The sequence below is a fragment of the Podarcis gaigeae genome, assembly GCF_964106915.1.
Source record: "Podarcis gaigeae genome assembly, chromosome: 17".
Lineage (NCBI taxonomy): Eukaryota > Metazoa > Chordata > Lepidosauria > Squamata > Lacertidae > Podarcis > Podarcis gaigeae.
Window position 1 is genome coordinate 3,340,264 of NC_139694.1, and position 20,226 is coordinate 3,360,489.

Sequence of the window (20,226 nt, forward strand, 5' to 3'; positions counted from 1 at the left end):
TGTCACTTCCAATTCTTGAGCTGCAAAAGTGTAGCTTGACACGGAAGCTATGATGACCTACCTTGGAAGTTTGCCGGGATTTCTCAGCCTTGCCATCACTGCTGGAAGTGCTGACGCCACCTGGAGAGGCTCGGCCCCGGGTCCTGAGCTCCTCTCGGGGCCCTGGAGTCTCTTTCTTCCTACCACTCCGCATCGACATCTGCAGAGAAAATTAACGGAGAGACGAGAAGCTTCTTTCAATGGTCCTGTTAAAGTGCCTCTGCTTATCCCAAGCTGGGGCCAATCCCACCCTATTCTGACAAGTGTTTCTCAGGGTTGAATCGCACCATCGCTTTGATGCATGGAACTGTCAAAGTGATAGGTTTCCCCACCCTCCGATTATATTTTATTAAGTTTCAACATTTTTAACATATACAAACAAGCACAATTTCGTCTTTTTGCTTTTTTTGCGACTTCCCACCTTGTTTTCCATGGAGTTGCTGTTCCTCCCCTTCTGATGCACCCTATCTTCCATCTATTAAATCATAACCACAATTATTATAATCTAATTACATCTGTTGGTTCATAGCTCAAATCCTGCTCATGAGTTCCATCATGCTATAATATTTCCTTAAGTATCCCGAAAAAGCCATCCATTCTTCCATAAAACACTCATCATTAGCTTCTCTTCATTTTGCTGTTAATTTTGCCAGTTCTGCCTAGTCCATTATCTTACTTATCCATTAATAAACCTGCAGTTTTCACACTGTGTTTCAGGAAACTCTGAGGTCCCTTGGAGGCTTGTCAAGGATGCCTCGTTGTGGACTTCAACAATGGTGCACAAACTTTCCTGAAAGGCACTCTGCCCATTACTGCTGCTCTTCCTTTCAAATCAGAACCAGTGAAGGCGGTGAAGGTCCTGTGTGAGTGTCTGGAGGCGGTTGGAGGATGGATGGCAGCTAACAGATTGAGATTGAATCCTGACAAGACAGAAGTACTGTTTTTGGGGGACAGGAGGCGGGCAGGTGTGGGGGATTCCCTGGTCCTGAATGGGGTAACTGTGCCCCTGAAGGACCAGGTGCGCAGCCTGGGAGTCATTTTGGACTCACAGCTGTCCATGGAGGCGCAGGTCAATTCGGTATCCAGGGGAGCTGTCTACCAGCTCCATCTGGTACACAGGATGAGACCCTATCTGCCTGCACACTGCCTCGCCAGAGTGGTGCATGCTCTGGTTATCTCTCGCTTAGACTACTGCAATGCACTCTACGTGGGGCTACCTTTGAAGGTGACCCGGAAACTACAACTAATCCAGAACGCGGCAGCCAGACTGGTGACTGGGAGCGGCCGCCGAGACCACATAACACCGGTCTTGAAAGACCTACATTGGCTCCCAGTACATTTCCGAGCACAATTCGAAGTGTTGGTGCTGACCTTTAAAGCCCTAAATAATTTTTGGAAGCTGCCCAGAGTGGCTGGGGAAGCCCAGCCAGATGGGCGGGGTATAAATATATTATTATTATTATATTCCTTCTACATGGGACTGTTGTACATGACCCAGGTGCATCGTAAGTGAAGATTCATGAGGCCCCATGAACCTGACCACACCCTGTGTGAACTGAATGTACACCCTAGAACAGGAGTAGTCAATGAGGTGCTCCCCAGATCATGCTGGATCACAGCTCCCAACATCTCTGATCAATGGCCAAGTTGATGGGAGTACAAGTCCAGTATTTTCTCCCGAGAATTCTACAGGAGGCAAGTTATCAAGGTGAGATGTTTGAAGGCCTCTGCGTTAAAGCGTCCATTCATTCAGCGGCGTGGGTTGTCAGCACCCGGGGCAAGGCAAGTAATTTGTGCCCCCTAACCCGGGGCAAGGCAAGTAATTTGCGCCCCCTAACCCCTAACCTGCCGCCGCTGCCAGCTTCTTCTTGCTGCTGCCTGGGCTGGGGTATTTATGGTAGGGTAGCCACGGCGATGGCGGCGGGTCCGTGTCAGGTGATCTGAGGCGAGTTGCCGCTGGCGCTGCCGCCCAAACGACGCTGCTTGCCCGGAGGAGGAGGAGGGCAGAGAGGCGAGGAAAATGCAACATGGCCCAGCAGCTGCAGCAGCAGCGGCAGCGGGGCTGTGAGGAGGGGCTACCTGGCGCGCCCTCCGCGGCCCTGACGTGCGGGGACCGCGGCGAGCGCTGAGAGCCGCTGCCTGCCGGACGCCTTCAGCCCGGACGCACACACAGCTCGTCGGTTCCACGAGACATGGGGCTCTGCTACAGCCTGTGCCCGAGGCTCTTCGGCGACTCCGGAGGCGGCGAGCGCCCCCCCAGATGTTGCGCCCAGTGCGGCCGGCCCCCCTGCACCCCCCACGCTACGCCACTGCATTCATTATTTGGTGGACCTCAATCTTAATCAGCAGAGGCTGACAGTTTGGGGAACACAGTTATATCACTGAAGGACGTTTGTAATAGGGGATTGTAATAGGGGATTAAAAAGAACACTCTTTAGGATGACCTTTCCTCCCAAGAGTGATTAGTTAACTTTAGTTTATTGATTTGTTAATAATCCAGCTTTACGTTTCATATATTGAAAACACACCTATCTTGAGGGTGTTGGGGTTTCTTTTGTTAGACATGGCTTTATTTAGAATTGAGTCACTTAATTTATAAATTAAAAGGCAGAGAATTAATCAACTGAAACAATTTAACACCCAAATCCCCCCTTTTTTGCTTCTTTTCTCCCCCCAAACCGCACCCAAAAATTATCCATCACCCAGGTGCAAATGGTCCACAAGTGACCAGCTCCCCTGCTATTTATGTCCATGAACCCTTAAGCTTTTCCAATGTCCTCAAAGTCTCCCCTGCAGACCCCCATCTATGTTTATTCTACCTCATTGCGCAAAACAACTTGGATGGCTTTAAAAGGAGCTGAGACAAATTCATGGAGGGTAAAGCTTCTGGCTATGATGGCTTTGCAACAATACTGGAGAGACCCCGAGTCCTTCCCCCTCTCTACCCCGCAGTCTCCTGGGCACTTACGGAGTCTTTATTCTGTCGAGTCTTCATTCTTTTGGATGTAGGGTCCCCATTCTCCTTTGTCCGAGTGGATGAAAACATTAACTTTTATACAGTCCGCCACACAACTATTCCTTGGGAGACTGAGGTGTGAGCCTCAAGGGGTAAAACAACCTCTGCTCTTCAGGAAAAGGGCAGCGAGAACTTTCTCCAAGGATGCTAGGCTCCCAACAATTCCTAAAACAGAGAATTTTGGTTAGTGGGAAGGATTAAGAGGGCTGGAAGTGCTGTGTATGTGAATCATAGCTAGAGATTTGTTCATTCCTTGATTTATATCCCTCCTTCTTTCCAAGGAGCTCAAGGTGGAGAACATAACTTCTCCTCCCCATTCTATCTCCACAACGACCCTGTGAGGTAGCTTAGGCTGAGAGGCAGTGGCAGGCCCAAAGTCATCCAGTGAGATTCGCAGCACAGGGGGAATTTGAACCCTGGTCTCCCAGGGCCTCATCCAGCACTCTGGAGAAACCCAGCCAGATGGGTGGAGTATAAATAAATAAATAAATAAATAAATACATTATTATTATTATTATTATTATTATTATTATTATTGCATAATGCCCCTTAACCTCAGTTCCTTTCAGTGAATACACAGTTACAATTTAAAACACAACAAATTGCACTAAGCATTTCAGAGCAACAGAGAGAAATGAGTCTATGCTTTCATTTTGTTCATTTATAGACTACAGTGGTACGTCAGGTTAAGTACTTAATTTGTTCTGGAGGTCCGTACTTAACCTGAAACTGTTCTTAACCTGAAGCACCACTTTAGCTAATGGGGCCTCCCGCTGCTGCCGCGCCGGCAGAGCACGATTTCTGTTCTCATCATGAAGCAAAGTTCTTAACCCGAGGTACTATTTCTGGGTTAGAGGAGTCTCTAACCTGAAGCGTATGTAACCCGAAGCGTATGTAACCCGAGGTACCACTGTACTTCCCCCAAAACTGGCAAGAACAACATAAAAAAAGAAATCATTTATTGCCACAAAATACAACAAAACATCGACACTACGACTGCTTATTGTTGTTCCTGAATTATTATGTTCCTTCAGTTGCTCCTATTTATCAGTTACAGATAGGTAGCCGTGTTGGTCTGCCATAGTCAAAACAAAATAAAAAAATTCCTTACAGTAGCACCTTAAAGACCAACTAAGTTAGTTCTAGGTATGAGCTTTCGTGTGCATACACACTTCTTCAGATACATTGAAACAGAAGTGACTTCTATTTCAGTGTATCTGAAGAAGTGTGCATGCATACGAAAGCTCATACCTAGAACTAACTTAGTTGGTCCTATTTATCAGTTTGAACATTAACAGTGATTCCCTCTCCTTGATCGCATGTCTGTGAAGCTGGACTACAAGAAAAACCCATTGCTTCAAAAATTTGCTCAATTCATAACCATGCTACTTATATCCTTTTATAGAATCATGGGTTATTTTAACCGCCTTATAAAACAGAACTCCCCCACCAAGTGCGCTGAAAAATTATAGTCAAGAAAATGTATATTACACATGACTCCCAAGAGTAAATCAAGTCACTGGGCTTTGACCAGAAGATGCAGTCAGTTATTTATTTTAATGTTACTTAACAAATTGCATATAGTTGAGGACCATTTTGCATGGAGGGTCCGTTCTTGGCCCCCTTATGTGTCAGAGGAGCAAGTTCATCCTGTGCAGTTATGCCACGGGTTTTGTGAAATTTTTGGTTCCTTCCAGGCTTGGCGTGTGTGCTTGTGCACAATCTCACATGTTTCAGATGTGTGCTAATAGGTCATCCCCTGTCTACCACTTTCACTGAAGTAAGCCGGTTTACAAGAAATATTAAAAGTATAAATAAAAAAAATTATTTTTTAATTTAAAATGAACAGTAAATAAGAATAAAACACATCCATATCCCTGTGTCTGGATTTCTGCTTCTTTTCTGACTCCTGTTACCATTCTAGGGCCACTGCGATCTGGTTGACGTCCAGACATGAGCCATGTGGGGTGCCATTTTGCATGGTAAAGTCATTTATTAGGAGCACAGCTTACATGGCTTGGGCTAACTCCAACCATGCCAGCTCATGTTAATGTTGTGGCTCACAGGCAGTGTTAGAACTCAAAGCTAGGTGCTAAATGGCTCCTTAAACCAGGGTTACAATTGCCTAAACAGAATGTCTAGTTGCCATTTTGGGGCCAGACGGCTTGGGAGTCAAATTTTTCAATACAACTTTTTGGTTTCTGAAATCTGTTCTGATTGTGCAGATAAAATATCACGGATAGAATTCGAAAGGTTGTGTTGCTAGTGTGTGAAAATAGGCAAGATCCTATTAGTATCCACCCCCATTGTTCAGCCGGGACACTGAGGTTCAGCTCCGAGGGCCTTCTGGCAGTTCCCTCACTGTGAGAAGTGAGGTTACAGGGAACCAGACAGAGGGCCTTCTCGGTAGTGGCACCCGCCCTGTGGAACGCCCTCCCATCAGATGTCAAGGAAAGAAACAACTATCTGACTTTTAGAAGACCTCTGAAGGCAGCCTTGTTTTTAATGTTTGATGTTTTATCGTGTTTTTAATATTCTGTTGGGAGCCGCCCAGAGTGGCTGGGGAGACCCAGCCAGATGGGCAGGGTATAAATCTTATTATTATTATTAGTTGTCTAATCAGGCCAAATGACACTTTAAATCCAGGTTACTATTGCCAAAACAATGGAATGTCTATTTGCCAGGGGGTTGGGCTACATGCCCCTTGAGGTTTTCTTCCAACACTACAATTCTACATTGCTTGACTGTAGCTTCCTCTTACAGCAATTCACTTGTCCCACTATGAAGGAGAAGCAAACACACATAGTGGAAATGGAAATGGATATGGAAATGGAAATAGTTAAGTTGTGGGTGAACATATCCGACGACACAGCGATTCTTCAAACAGCTCTTGTTTATTCACAGGTAAGAACAGAACTGAACTGAAGGGTTCAGCCAGCCTGCTTATATAGAGCTCCACTACAACGCAACTGTAACCATTTTCTGTAACTATCCAATCACTGAACGTTACTTTTGATCCCTTATTTGCATATGTGGACCTGAACTATCTACAGTATCCCCCTGCTGGCCCAGGGTGAGGACTTCAGTACATAACAGAAATGGAAATGGAAATGGTGTAACTATGGACTAAGGCAGAGGTTTTTAAACTGTGCTTCCCAACCTGGTGGCCAGAAATCTCCACATTGCCGCAATTGGACTCTCACCGGTGGCAACATGCGCCTGGCTCATTTCCAACACTGATCAGAACCAGTGAAGTTTTCAAAAACTCCTTGCCACATTGCCACTTCATTCCACGGAAAACTGCCCCATGTCAGCACTGTCTGGCATCTCCGCAAATGTGGATTTGTTAGGACACATAGCTGCTTCTGCATCGTCCTTCACCCCCATGTTTTCACTTCAAAATGGTTCTCTAATCAAAGATCCCCCCCCCCCCCCAGTTTTAGGTATAAGAATATGCCCGCAACATCAGCACCATGCAGACAGAAGAAGCCTCTTTTGTATCAGCAGAACTTAAATTTCTGTTCCTTGCTTTCTGCCACCTCCTCATGCCTGGAAATCCCTATGTCACCCGCCCATCCACCCCATGTTGCTGTGCTTTTTTATCCCACCAGGGACGCAGGTGGTACTGCGGTCTAAACCACTGAGCCTCTTGGGCTTGCCGATCAGAAGGTCAGCAGTTCGAATCCCTGCAACAGGGTGAGCTCCTGTTGCTTGGTCCCTGCTCCTGCCAACCTAGCAGTTTGAAAGCACACCAGTGCAAGTAGATAAATAGGTACCGCTCCGGCGGGAAGGTAAACGGCGTTTCTGTGCACTCTGATTTCCGTCATGGTGTTTCATTGTGCCAAAAGCGGTTTAGTCATGCTGGCCTCATGACCCAGAAAGCTGTCTGCGGACAAACGCCGGCTCCCTCGGCCTGAGAGCGAGATGAGCGCCGCAACCCCATAGTCACCTTTGACTGGACCTAACCAGGGGCGCTTTACCTTTACCTATCCAACCTCTCCTCCAAGAAGTTTAGGGTGGCACACATGAGACCATGTGGGGTGAAAAGTGGTCTCTAAATATGAGAAAATAAATAAAAATACATATTCCACCCCTTCCCATGTTGATGCTCACAGCAACCCTGTGAGGTAGGTTAGATTGAGAGTAGCTGTGACTGGCCCATGGTCACTCAGTGAGCTTCATAGGTAGAGATTTTAACCCTGGCGCCCCAGCTCCTAATCCAAACATGAACCAGAACACCGTACAGTATAAGGGAACTTTTTCATATTACCCTGGTTCCCCACACAACGTTGCCTCTCCCTCCCCTCCCTTTATGTCTTTCCCACGGTCAAAATATACCGTAGGTTTTAAGCTCTTTTGGGCAGGGACTTTTTTTCCTGTTTATGTAACGCTAAAGGAGTTATGTGCCTTGATGGAATCGTAACGACAACACTAAGGTCAGGCAGAGAAACTGTGTTTTAAGACACCTGGGAAACTTTTCCTCCATACAATTCCACAATCTTAGTTTAATTCTTATCATTCTATGTCACAGTAACAGAATTCAGAATTGATGGATACTATTCCAATTTCTGCCATTTCCCTAGAAATTTTAAAGAGGAAGGTATTGTTCATTTAACCTGTATTCCTTATTATTGGGCCCCTAACATTTACAGCACTTGGGACGCGGGTGGCGCTGTGGGTTAAACCACAGAGCCTAGGACTTGCCGATCAGAAGGTCAGCGGTTCGAATCCCCGCGACGGGGTGAGCCCCCTGTTGCTCAGTCCCTGCTCCTGCCAACCTAGCAGTTCGAAAGCACGTCAAAGTGCAAGTAGATAAATAGGTACTGCTCCAGCGGGAAGGTAAACGGCATTTATGTACGCTGCTCTGGTTCGCCAGAAGCGGCTTAGTCATGCTGGCCACATGACCCGGAAGCTGTACACCGGCTCCCTCGGCCAATAAAGCAAGATGAGCGCCACAACCACAGAGTCGGTCATGACTGGACCTAATGGTCAGGGGTCCCTTTACCTTTATTCCAATTTCTGCCATTTCCCTAAAAATTTTAAAGAGGAAAGTATTGTTCATTTAATCTGTATTTTTTATTATTGGGCCCCTAACATTTACAGCACAGAACAATCCAGTAGAAATAGGGCATTCTCTTCTGCAAGTCCCATTGAAGTGAATGGGATACATGTTAGAATATAGCGCTGCTCTTGCACAGCTCCTGTTTGTTCCCTTTAATGTGAGATGCACAAGAGAATTTCATGAAGGAATGAGTTTAAATGCGTACATATTGCTATTCAGTATGCTGGAGATGCACTCAAGCAAATTTGTGGGTGGGAAGGAGGTATCAATTTCTCACTTATTTCACAAAATCTATAAACCGCTTGATTGTAAGAAAACAAAGAAGAATTAACTACAATAATTTGAGAATTTTGAAAAGGTAAAATGACAAGAAACAGATTCTTCGTTTAAAATCTAATGTTAGGCTGAATACCCCTACTTGGGAGTAATTTCCACTGAACACAATAGGACTTGCTTCTAAGCAAGCATCCTTAGGCTCATTCTGTAAAAAAAACTAGGATCATTTTGCATCATGTAGAGTTTTTGAAAAATGAAAATATAACAGATATTCTGGGATGCAGAACAGTTCGCAGCTCCCAGCGGTGTTTAGCAGTATTCCCCTTTTCACACGGAAAACATTCACACTCAGAAATACAGCAGTTCATTAATGCTAAGCAAGAAAATGTGTTTCATGTTAACTAAGCTCGCTTTGAGCTATTTTGGAAGGTCACGGTCTATTTCCTGCAACATACAGAACAGTGTGAGAAACTCAGATATATAAGCTAGGTGTCAAATGGCTCCTTAACCCAAGGTCGCAGTCGCCAAAATGGAATGTCTAAGTTGCCACTTTGGGGCAAGACAGCTGTCCATTTCTATACCAACTTATATTTTAAAGAACAAATCTCAAAGTGGTTCACAACACATTGAAACATCAAATAAAATAATCCAGAATAAAACAAAATCAAGCTTCAAGGAAAATATTTCAGGTCCTTCTCTTAAGTGAGATTTTGCTTTCCCCAGGCACCAACCAGGCATCCAGAGATCTCCATGTGGTCACGATTGGACATGCCCCAGTCGCAAAACACGCCTGGCTAATTTCAAACACTGCCAGGATGAAGGAGGGACCTCTTGATCTGCAGTCAAATGGCGTACCGTGCCACCAGACAGTCACATGGAAAACTTATCAGGCCCTTTCCCAAAGCTGGTAGGCCAACAGACCACTTCTGACCACTGAAACATCTTTTCCTGGGTGCTAGCATTTCAAAATACTGTATTTTTCGCTCTATAAGACGCACCAGACCACAAGACGCACCTAGTTTTTGGAGGAGGAAAACAAGAAAAAAAAAATTCTGAATCTCAGAAGCCAGAACAGCAAGAGGGATCGCTACGCAGTGAAATCAGCAATCCCTCTTGCTCTTCTGGCTTCAGCGATAGCTGCGCAGCCTGCATTTGCTCCATAAGATGCACACACATTTCCACTTACTTTTTAGGAGGGAAAAGTGAGTCTTATAGAGCAAAAAATACGGTATGTAAGCACATCAAGGAACCCATCCTGCTAGCAAAAACCAGTGCAAAACCTCCTATTAGTACAACTGGTTCTTCCCCTTTCTTCCCCTGCCATCTTCCCCAAATCCATTCTGGAGGGTCAGAAGAAATCGTAGAACAGTCTGCAGCAGGAAGTGAAGGGAGATTTTTCTGTCGGGGTACCCAGAAAAGCTTGCACGAATGGAACAATCTCCTTTGTGCAGCACTGAATTCCACCCAGACAATCCCTCTCTATCATACCCTTTCGTAGCACATGTAATATGGCTATAGCGGTCTTTTGGAGTCCCCGGGGAACATTACCTTTCTATAGGTCTGTAATTTGGCAGAACCATGTGTATGACACACATTCACACACCCACACACCCCATAGCCTGAGGGCCACACCTTGGGAAACCACGGGCATGCCCACAGCCAGGAATGTTATGGCAGAAGTTCAGGGGCTGTTTGTGCGTGGGCAGAGAGCATCACGTCAGTATGAACAAGCATGTGTGAATGAGTCAACACCGATGAAACAGCATGGAGAGGTTTTGTGTCACCTCCCATTGCCGTGAAGACAATTCGGCAGAGCCACTTTCTGTTGTGAGTTGCCTGGTGCTGGGTAATTAGGTGTCACACACAAACACGCACACACACGTCAATCTGCTGTCAGTTACAGCCTCACACACTGCAATGACAGTGTACATGCATGCAGTGTCTCAAGGAATAACGCCATGCATCTCTGAAACCTGAATCGTCACTTTGCAGCTACTGCTTTCACACCTGGTGATGCATAAAATAAATAAATACATATTTTACATATTCAAACGGGGCTGTATACCTCTGCCTTCCTCAACCTTGGCCCTCCAGAGGTTTGCAATGCCAACTCTCATCTGCTGTGCTTGACTGGTGGCTAATGGGAATTGTAGTCCAAAACATGTGGAGAGGCCCAGAAAGGGAAGGCCTTAGCTTGATCCTATAGCAGTGTTTCCCAACCTTGTGCCTCCAGCTGTTTTTGGACTACGATTCCCATCATCCCTTGCCACTGGTCTTGCTAGTCAGGGATGATGGGAGTTGTAGTTCAAAAACAGCTGGAGGCACAAGTTTGTGAAACACTGTCCTATAGAACTGGAAGGAGTTGCAAAACTGGTAGGAGGAACGAAATGTAACTCCAAATAGTGATAAGGAATATGGGGCAGGGGGACGGACAGACACCCTGACAGTTTCTGGCTCCCATTTATCCACTCTGCCCAACACAGAACGAAAGGACAATCCAGCGTTTCACAAACTACTACTGGTCTTACTACAAGAAAGCAATTGGAAAGGTTTTTGCAGCTTCAAATGGCAAACAAAGGGGGGGTGGAGGTGAAAAGAGACCCAATGCCTTTTCCAATCCACCCACCTAGAAAGGCTTTGAAGGATGTTAGCAGATCCAGGCAGCAACCCAGAAACCTCCAAGCATGGTGTCTTCACACAGCCAGTGGGACCGTACCACTAAATCGTATGATGTACCGTGATTTACACTGCTGGGACACAGATCTTATCGAATGCAAAGAGGCAGGGAAGGAGTCCAAAATTTCACGTGATAATGAAGGAGCCACAGAGTGCTTGTTGTGGGGGAGGAAGGGAAAGGAGAATGTTGGCCGCTTTGAGACTCCTTAGGGTGGTGATAAAGCGGGATATCAAATCCAAACTCCTCCTCTTCTTCTTCTTCTGACAAACAAGGGAGCAGCTCACTTCACATCTAATGCATGTGTGCATATGTGGTGGGAGTGATTTAAAGTGCCAAAGCAGCAGCAGAATAATAATAATAATAATAACAATAATAACAACAATTTATTACTCATACTCTGACCATCTGGGTTGCCCCAATTACTCTGGGGCAAGGATACTGAACCTTCACTCTCCCCATCTATCCCCAGAAGTCGTCCCCCCTGACTGGATTCCAGTACAGTGGTACCTCTGGATGCGAATGGGACCCTCGTACCTACGGGACCACCTCTCCTGGTATGTCTCACAGAGAAACTTACGCTCTTCAAATAAAAACATCTTGAAGGTCCCAGGCCACAGAGAGGTTAGGCTGGCCTCAACTAGAGCCAGGACTTTTTCGGCTGTGGTTCCGATCTGGTGGAACACTCTGTCCCAAGAGACTAGGGCCCTGCGGGACTTGATATCTTTCCGCAGGGCCTGCAAGACAGAGCTGTTCCACCAGGCCTTTGGCCAGGGCACAGCCTGACTCCCTCCTTCGGCAATCTTCGCGGAGCTCTGGCCCAATGGTTGCCATTGGTTTGATTTGAATTAATTTTATAATGAATGATTTTAGAGTGTTGTGTTCTGTTGTACTGTTGTACTGTTTTATTGTTGTTAGCCGCCCTGAGCCCGGCTTCGGCTGGGGAGGGCGGGATATAAATAATAATAATAATAATAATAATTATTATTATTATTATCTGTTCCGGAGCCCCGTTCGCATCGAGAAGCGAACGCAACCAGCGTCTCTGCGTCTGCGCATGCGTGGGTTGCGATTCGCCACTTCTGCACATGGGCATGACGTCATTTTGACAGTCTGCGCATGCATGAGCGGCGAAACCCGGAAGTAACGTCCTCCATTACTTCCGGGTCGCCGCAGTGCGCAACCCGAAAATACTTGTCCCGAAGCTACTTCAACCCAAGGTATGACTGTACTGGAAACGAGTCTCACTGGAAGAAAGCAAGTAGGCAGGGCAAGAGAAAACGAGCTGCAGGGAGAAAGTGAGTGGAGAAGTTCAGACTCACCTCCCATGTGACCCTTAGGTGCTCTATATTATACTTCCACCGATCATCTTATACAAGTTTCAGGCAAATCTGTGTTTAAAGACATAGACCTGCCACAGCCATTCCCAAGAAACTTTGGTGCAACGGGAGTGGCAAAGAGTAATGAAAGATGAGTGGGGAGTGGGTAAAAACTACTCACTAAGTCACTAGGGTTGCGGGTGGCGCTGTGGGTTAAACCACAAAGCCTAGGACTTGCCGATCAGAAGGTCAGTGGTTTGAAACCCCACGATGGGGTGAGCTCCTGTTGCTCAGTCCCTGCTCCTGCCAACCTAGCAGTTTGAAAGCACACCAAAAAGTGCAAGTAGATTAATAGGTACCACTCTGGCGGGAAGGTAAACGCCGTTTCCGTGCGCTGCTCTGGTTCGCCAGAAGCGGCTTAGTCCTGCTGGCCACATGACCCGGAAGCTGTACGCCGGCTCCCTCGGCCAATAAAACGAGATGAGCGCCGCAACCCCAGAGTCGGCCACGACAGGACCTAATGGTCAGGGGTCCCTTTACCTTTACCTTAAGTCACTAGTTTTCACACACTGTTCTCTCGAAATCAAGACTAGCACAATTTCTGAGCTCCCAAGCCAACCGCAGCAGAGCACACACCTATTGGAGCCCACCAGGACCCTCCCAACCCCATCCCTGTTTTTGCGATCATCAAAGCAAAAGAATCCAAGCAACGACGACAACAAAAGGTTTCTCAATTTAGTGGGCTCCCATACATGGCTGGTTGGCTCTGTTCAGTTTGGTGGATCACCAGTTGTGCAGGCCTGATATAAGTTAAACTGAAAACCAATGTTATGTTTGGGTCTTTGGAGAAGAAGTGGGTGATTCTGGGTCTTTCTGAGGCCCAGGTTTCTGAGGTTTTGCGGGGCTCCCTTTGGTGAAGCCCCTCGATTCCTGCACTCCATTCTGTGCCCTTCACCCAAGAAATGGATTAATAAAGTATAATGAACAGAACTCAAAGAACAGCCTGTCCGACACTGGCTGCAGAAGTCCTGTCAGTTGAACTGGCCCAAACTGGCCACATTCTGACAAGTCATTTTGTACATTCACACAGACACAAACAACTAAGAGCAGCTGCCATGCTTCTGTGTCCCTTCTGGAAACAGTCTACCATTGAAATGGAGTTTCAAGCACACTCTATAGCAGTGGTAACCAATGTGGCTCCCTCCACATTCTGTCAGACTCCAACTCCCATCAGCCCCAGTCAGCGTGACCAGGGATGATAGGAGTTGTAGTCCATCATCTACTTAGCAACATCACATTTGCCACCCTTGTTCTATGGCAAATCACAAGTTTGTGAAAAGGCATAACTAAATAAAAGTGATGCTACATCTACAGGAAAACATATTCTCCCTCTCTCGGTTCCATCTTTCCTGCCTTTTCTTCAAGCTCGGTGGCCAATATGAACTTTACCCTGTGTTCAGATCTTTAGGGAAGATACTCTGTTCCTATTTCTACAGTGGTACCTCGGGTTAAGTACTTAATTCGTTCTGGAGGTCCGTACTTAACCTGAAACTGTTCTTAGCCTGAAGCACCACTGTAGCTAATGGGGCCTCCCACTGCTGCTGCGCCGCCAGAGCACAATTTCTATTCTCAGCCTGAAGCAAAGTTCTTAACCTGAAGCTTAGCGGAGTATGTAACCTGAAGCATATGTAACCTGAAGCGTATGTAAGTTGAAGTGTATGTAACCTGAGGTACCACTGTATTGCCTTATTCTTTCTTAATTTTAAAACGTTTCCTTTAAACTTCTCAAAATATATTTCAGACAAGTTGTGGGTGCAAATTTCCACCCAAGCTGCAAAGCTCACGGGTTAAACTTGGGAAAGTAATGATGTCTGAGTCTAACCTGCCTGCCAGGGTTCTTGGGTTAACACCCTGAGCACCTTGAAGGAAGGGCAGGATTCAGTATCATAAATGCAATGAATGAATTAAATAAATAAAACATATCACAATTGTTTTTTTCCTTGTCTAATGTATAGGTTGTATGGCACATTCTTTTTATAATAGTTTTATGAGATGGTTGTTAATTTTAAAAGCTGTGACTTTGAGCGTTTCCTTGTGAGGTGTCTTGAGGGTTCCTCTGGGACTCTAAGGTGGGATAAAAATGTTAATAATTTTAAAAATGCCATTATGGTGCTACTTTCCTTCAAAGGGGCACATTATTTTACATTTCAGCATCGTAAACGCTACTCAGCAGCTAGAAGATCTCCTCCCCATTCATTCCCTAACTATCAGAAGTAAAATGGAAGGAAATATGGATAAATCCAAGACACACCTCTGGACCGAGAGTCATTACTGAAGTCAACAGGCTGACAGACATAACATTATTTTTATTTAAAATGAGAAGAATTTTCACAACGATATTCCAATGTGTTTTTCTAGCACTGGTCTCAGTGGGGAGGAAGGATAAGTAAATCCAGTGAAATCTATTTCCAATTCAATTTCTGTGGAACCCCTTTTCCACAAAGAAATGTGGTTACTAGAATGCAGTAGAACCAACCACAAATGCATATTGTTCTGAAATGGCAAGATAATAATGGCCAAGCCCAATGGCAGCTCAGCCTTCTGTATGGGTATCAGTTAAGCCAGAGGTAGGCAAACGAAGGCTCCATCTTCTCTGGAGCTGCTTATCCTTTCCTCCTCCCCCCCCCCCCCCGGAACAATGCAAAAAGTCCTGATACGGTAGCAAATAAATCCTGATACGGTCCATAGATCTTACACCAATTACACCTGAACTGTCCCATTGGCATTATTATTTGAATATCCACAATACACGGAGTCAGGCCGTTGATCTATTGCACCAGGCCATGAAGCTACCTAGCTCAGTAACGCTATCAATGGCTATTTAAAGTCTAGATGCTTTACAATGGAGGTGACAGTGACTGAATCTGAGGCCTTGCATATAACAAAGCAATGTTTTGCTTCAAATCCATCACTTCTGCTCGCTAATAGAAACGTAGGAAGCTGTCTTGTACGAAGTCAAGCCGACAGCCCATCTAGGTTATTACTGTCTACACTCTGGGATTTGAGAGGATTTTTTCCCTAGCGTTACCTGGAGAAACTAGAGATTGAAAATAGGTACTTCTGCATCTCTACCGCTGAGTCCTTCCTCTAATACAGCCTAGAAAGCATAACAGTGACTCCACTGATAACACGTTTCCCAGTATTCTTAAAACAAAGCCGACTACGGCCAGGCCAAATGATGCCCATCTTTTAAAAACTACTAGATATCAAGCGATGCTCGTTGTTATCTCTCCACAGAAGAATTCCTGGTAGAGCAACTGAGCCATGGAAACTATCCAGTGACAGGGGACAGGGAAAGAAGAAATATCCACTATGTATATCCATGGAGCTCCTGAGTTGGAAAAAACCCAGTGGGTCATCTTGCCTAACCCTGAGGTTGCATCCCCACATATCCAACCGATTTATATCTTTTCTCGAAACAACTCCAACCACAGCACCAAAACACCTAGAGAGATCTCTGTCCATTTCCTGTTTCCCTGTGATTCCTCCATATTCCCATAATTCCATCCCTGCTCCCATGTTCCCTAAAATGATTCCATGACATTACTGCAAGGATGGGATAGCAATAACAAGAAGAAGACATAAGGAGGAATAGGGAATAAGGGGAAACCATTTTTCCTAGTGCCCATTCTTATTCACCCACCCACCCACATATACATATACATATACACAATATTGCATACATATATTGTACACACAGAGACATCGAGCAAGAGAGAACGCAGGAGAGCGAGTACAACGGCATTAGAAAAAAAGCACAACAACTGACAAGATACTTTAACTTAGTAGAAGATGTGCCTCTCCCAGCCATGGTTGTCAAGACTGGTCCTATTTTGCATGGCATTTGAAGAAGCTCAGGGGAATGCAAGTGTGAGGGGGGGGGGGAGAGAAAAAGACTGATGGCCGTATTGAGTGTATCCTACTCCCAGAGTAGTCCCATAGAAATTATTGGACATGACTAACTCAGACTCATTAATTTCAATGGATTGGAACCTTGACTGTTTTCTGGACTATACAGACTAAGAAAAGTGGGAGGTCTCTTCTTTGCAGTCTTGTGGATGTGTCTGTAGGACAACTGGAGAAGAAACACCTAGAGCAGTAGCTTCCATCTTGCCTACTGATGTAAGCTAGTGCGCTCTCTCGCTCTCTTGCTCTCTCCCCCTCCCCTCAGGTACTGAGCCAGGAAGCCTAATGTTCAAATTTTGCCTCATCTTGGAATTCACTAGGTAGCCTTAGGCAAGACACTACCACCTTATCCTTCACCTCCCACCTCCAATTTGTAAAGCAAGAAAAGCGGCCTACTTTGCTGGACTGTTGTCCGTGAAGCGCTATAGCGCCTCAGAACTGTTAAGTATTATTACAGAGTTGAGAAGGCACCTCCAGTCACTGGGTTCTCTCGCTAGGTGCATGACGTACTGGGGGTTGGCTCTGGAGAGAAGCAACATCTCCTTAATGTTCTACTGGATCGCGGCCTTTCAGGGTTGCCTGTTCTATGAAACGTGAAACCTTCTTCCAAGAGGAGAGATTGAGAAGTCCTCCTGCTGTCACTTAAAAGACCGAACAGAAGCCACCTTCCACGGAAAAGACCACAGCTTGGGAGGTGCTGTGGCCTCGCCTGCGCATTCCAGTCTCCATTCATTTGCACAAATAAGCGAAATGCGCGGTAAGGTTTTTACAGGACCCATCTACTCCGTGGAGGGTGTGAAGCACCAGACGTTGCCCTTCATAAGAGGCACCCTCCTTGTCACCCCCCACCCAGGAATAGCGCTACTAGACTATAACTCTCCAGAAGGACACACTGGAATGTCAGGCTCCTGGCTCTCTGGCCGGGTTGCAGGAATCGGTTCTATGAAGGGGTAGAATTAAGCGGGGGGGGGGGTGGATGTTCTCTTTGGGATTCTCCTGGAGGTTCTGCATCATCAAGGGGTCACTCTGCCGGGGGTTCTAGGCGTCTTCTACTGTCAGGCCCCACGGATCCGGCGCAGGGAGTGGACTTGTTCCACGGGGCTCCACCGTGGAGTTGGCCATCTCTGCTTCGGGGAGGCGTTTCTTTGGGACTCCCTAAAAGATCTCTTCCGCAGAGCCAGTGCTCTTATGGGGACGGGAGTCGCCAAGAGCCTGGGCAGTGGTGTGTTTGTGCGCGCGCGCGCCCGATCGCTCGCGCTCGGGTGCCTTTTAAACCACGACCTCCCGGGCTAGGGTGGGTGCGGGGGTACCTTCTCTCCTGCGCGTGGGGCTCCTGTCGCCCGATCCCTCCTGCTTTCTGACAACCCGCTTCCCTACTTCGCGCCCTCCTCTCCGCAATCATCCTCCTCTACGGAGAGAGAATGAGAAGAGATGGCCAGGCGCCCGCCGTAACCCCCGCTCGCCGTCCCACCTCCCTCGCGCCCCCAAAACGCATGATCGGTGTCGAATGGATGCCGAGCAGGCGAGAGAGATGGGGCTCCCGGGCTCCTCGCACTTACCGGGCTCCGGCAGCGAGGTCGAATGAAGGGGGGAACGAAGGAGAAGGAGGCGCAGGAGAGGCTCGGAGAGCCAGCTGTAGCCGCGGCGGCAGCTGCACAACTCCGTCTTCCCCTCCCTCCCTCCTCCTCTTCCTTTTTCTCCCCGGGACTTCAAAGATGGGGGAGCGGGAAAACAGGATCGCAACCCCCCCTCCCCCGCCGTACCTCCAGCCTCCGAGTGGCGTCTGTCGGCGGCGCCCCCCCCCCCCGCCTCCGGGTTCAGGCGCCGCCGCCCGTGCCTGCGCGCTCGCCCATCGCAGCGCCCGCCCGCCGCCTGCCGCCTTGGCCACCTCCCATTTCCGAAGAGCCCAGTACGCGCAAGCAGCCCCCTCCCCTCTCTCTCCCTCTCCCCCACCCCTCTCTTTCCAACAACACCCTCTCCCTCTCCGCGCAAGAGCGCATCGATTGCACCCGCCGCTCGCCAGCAGGGGGGAAAGAACTGTTTGCGCCTTAAAGCAAAACGATGGCGAGGGCGCAGGAGTCGGGACATGTTATATAACGCTTTTTAAAAGGCGAGGCGGTGGGGCTGGAGGGAGAAGGGGTTGGTGCCAGCAAAGGCGAGATCGCGGGACAGGAATGGAGGCGGACGGGTGCAGGGGGACGGGGTGATGGGGTGCCCAAGGATACGAGGCCTTCTCTCAGGCCTTCACCCCCCCCCCCATTGCGCGCAGTACTGACCCACACAGAGGTGCCAACTTGAATAAAATATTGGGCGGCCCAGGTAAGTCCCGCCCCACATAATCGATCACATGACACGGCGCGCGCGCGCGCACACACTATTTGGATGGCAATAGCCATCAACTTTGGGGGGGGGGTAGCCCCCTCCAATATTTTATTGGGGTTGGGTGAAGGTACCTCGGCCCCTATGAACTGGCTCCTATGGACCCACATGTCTTGGCGCTGCATACTGTGCCGGAGTGGGGGGGGGGGGTGTCGCATTGAGGGTACCCAGCTCCGTGAAAGTTTCCCACTGGGCTGCAGAGCGTTTGCTGCCAAGGCTCTGCAAGATGTCTATAGGATCGGGGCTGCGTAAAGCTCGCGAGCGGCACCTTTCCGCGGACGGCTATGCCATCTCTCTCTTCCTTCCAGAGCATACGTGCAAATCTGGGAGGATGGGGGGCAGTGGTGGTTTCAAGGGAGACCCCTTCAAATGAGAACGAGAAGGGAGTTCGGAAGAGAAGGACAAAATGGGGAAGAATATTAAATCTGTCTCCGGCTACAGACGCTCCGAAATGGCTGTGGTTAGAGCTGAGGTCCTCCTGGCTGCCTGCCTCCCCCTCCTCCCCAAGCCCCCTGCCCCCAACGCTTCCCCCTCCTCCTTTCTCTTCCCAGCTTTCCTGCCGTTTCTCCTCCCCTCTCAATCCCCAGTACAAAGGAATGGGAGATGCCTGGAGCTTTTTTTGGCAAGGCAAGACTCAGGAGCAACAGAATCTAGGAGCGGGGGAAAGGAAGGAAGAGACGGATCGGATCCCGTAGGAACTGGATTCCGAGCAAACACTGTGCTCTGGAAAAAGGCAAGGACGAGGGAAGGAGCCTGTGCAGAAGTAGCGATGGCTGGCACCACGGAGGAGGTGGGCACGCAGTACGAGGTGTAATAAACTGAGCCAATTCAAGGATGCCTTCAGACGCGCCACTAATGCCTCTGATCTCCGCCCTAAGATTTGGCAGTTCTTGTCATTTAACTTGTCAAAGGGTTTTGGACATTCAAGGCTGCCAGCTATGGGAGCTTGCTGTTTTGCTGCCCTGGGTGAGAATTAAATTGAACCACTTCTTTCTCAAAGAGCTTTCAGGAGTGCGGCCCCTTTTCCCATGCAACCAAATGGAGTCTGAAGGAAAGGGGCTGCAACCAGCAAGACCTTTGCAGAGGGAGCACAATCATCCCCTCTCCAGATGTTCCTTGGGACAACAGGGACTTTGGTGGGGAGGAACTGCATTTTCCTTCAAATATTTACCCAGTTGCACTCTTAGGGACTCCACTCTGGATTTGAGTGGGGTTAAGCCAGGCTTCCTCAACCTCGGCCCTCCAGGTGTTTTGGGCCTACAACTCCCATGATCCCTAGCTAGCAGGACCAGTGGTCAGAGATGATGGGATTTGTAGTCTCAAAACATCTGGAGGGCTGAGGTTGAGGAAAGCTGGGTTAAGACTTTTCTTCCCCTGAAGATATTCTGCAAGGCAACGGAGGTTTAGGATCAGAGTTTCCCTTCTCCTAGATGAGCTATCTGCCCCTCACTTTCCACTGCAGCACATGCAGAAACCACCTTATTGAGCAGGCTTG

The 20,226-nt window shown here is 47.7% G+C and overlaps 1 protein-coding gene across 3 annotated transcripts in view; it reads right to left on the bottom strand.

Moving 5' to 3' along the window:
* Positions 1-18,224, bottom strand: part of ATN1 (atrophin 1) — a 32,993-nt gene extending 14,769 nt beyond the window's left edge. The window contains exons 1-4 of one of the 3 annotated variants that reach the window (XM_083718456.1): positions 18,116-18,224; positions 3,008-3,220; positions 461-514; positions 62-199 (exon numbers count right to left, since the gene is read on the bottom strand). In XM_083718456.1, the coding sequence (XP_083574582.1) occupies positions 62-199; positions 461-514; positions 3,008-3,085 (270 nt within the window). In that variant the 5' untranslated portion in view covers positions 3,086-3,220; positions 18,116-18,224. Of the gene's footprint in view, positions 1-61; positions 200-460; positions 515-3,007; positions 3,221-17,911; positions 18,068-18,115 lie in introns of those variants that run through there. The other 2 variants (XM_083718457.1, XM_083718458.1) reach the window with 2 other exon arrangements.
* Positions 18,225-20,226: the final 2,002 nt, after the last annotated feature.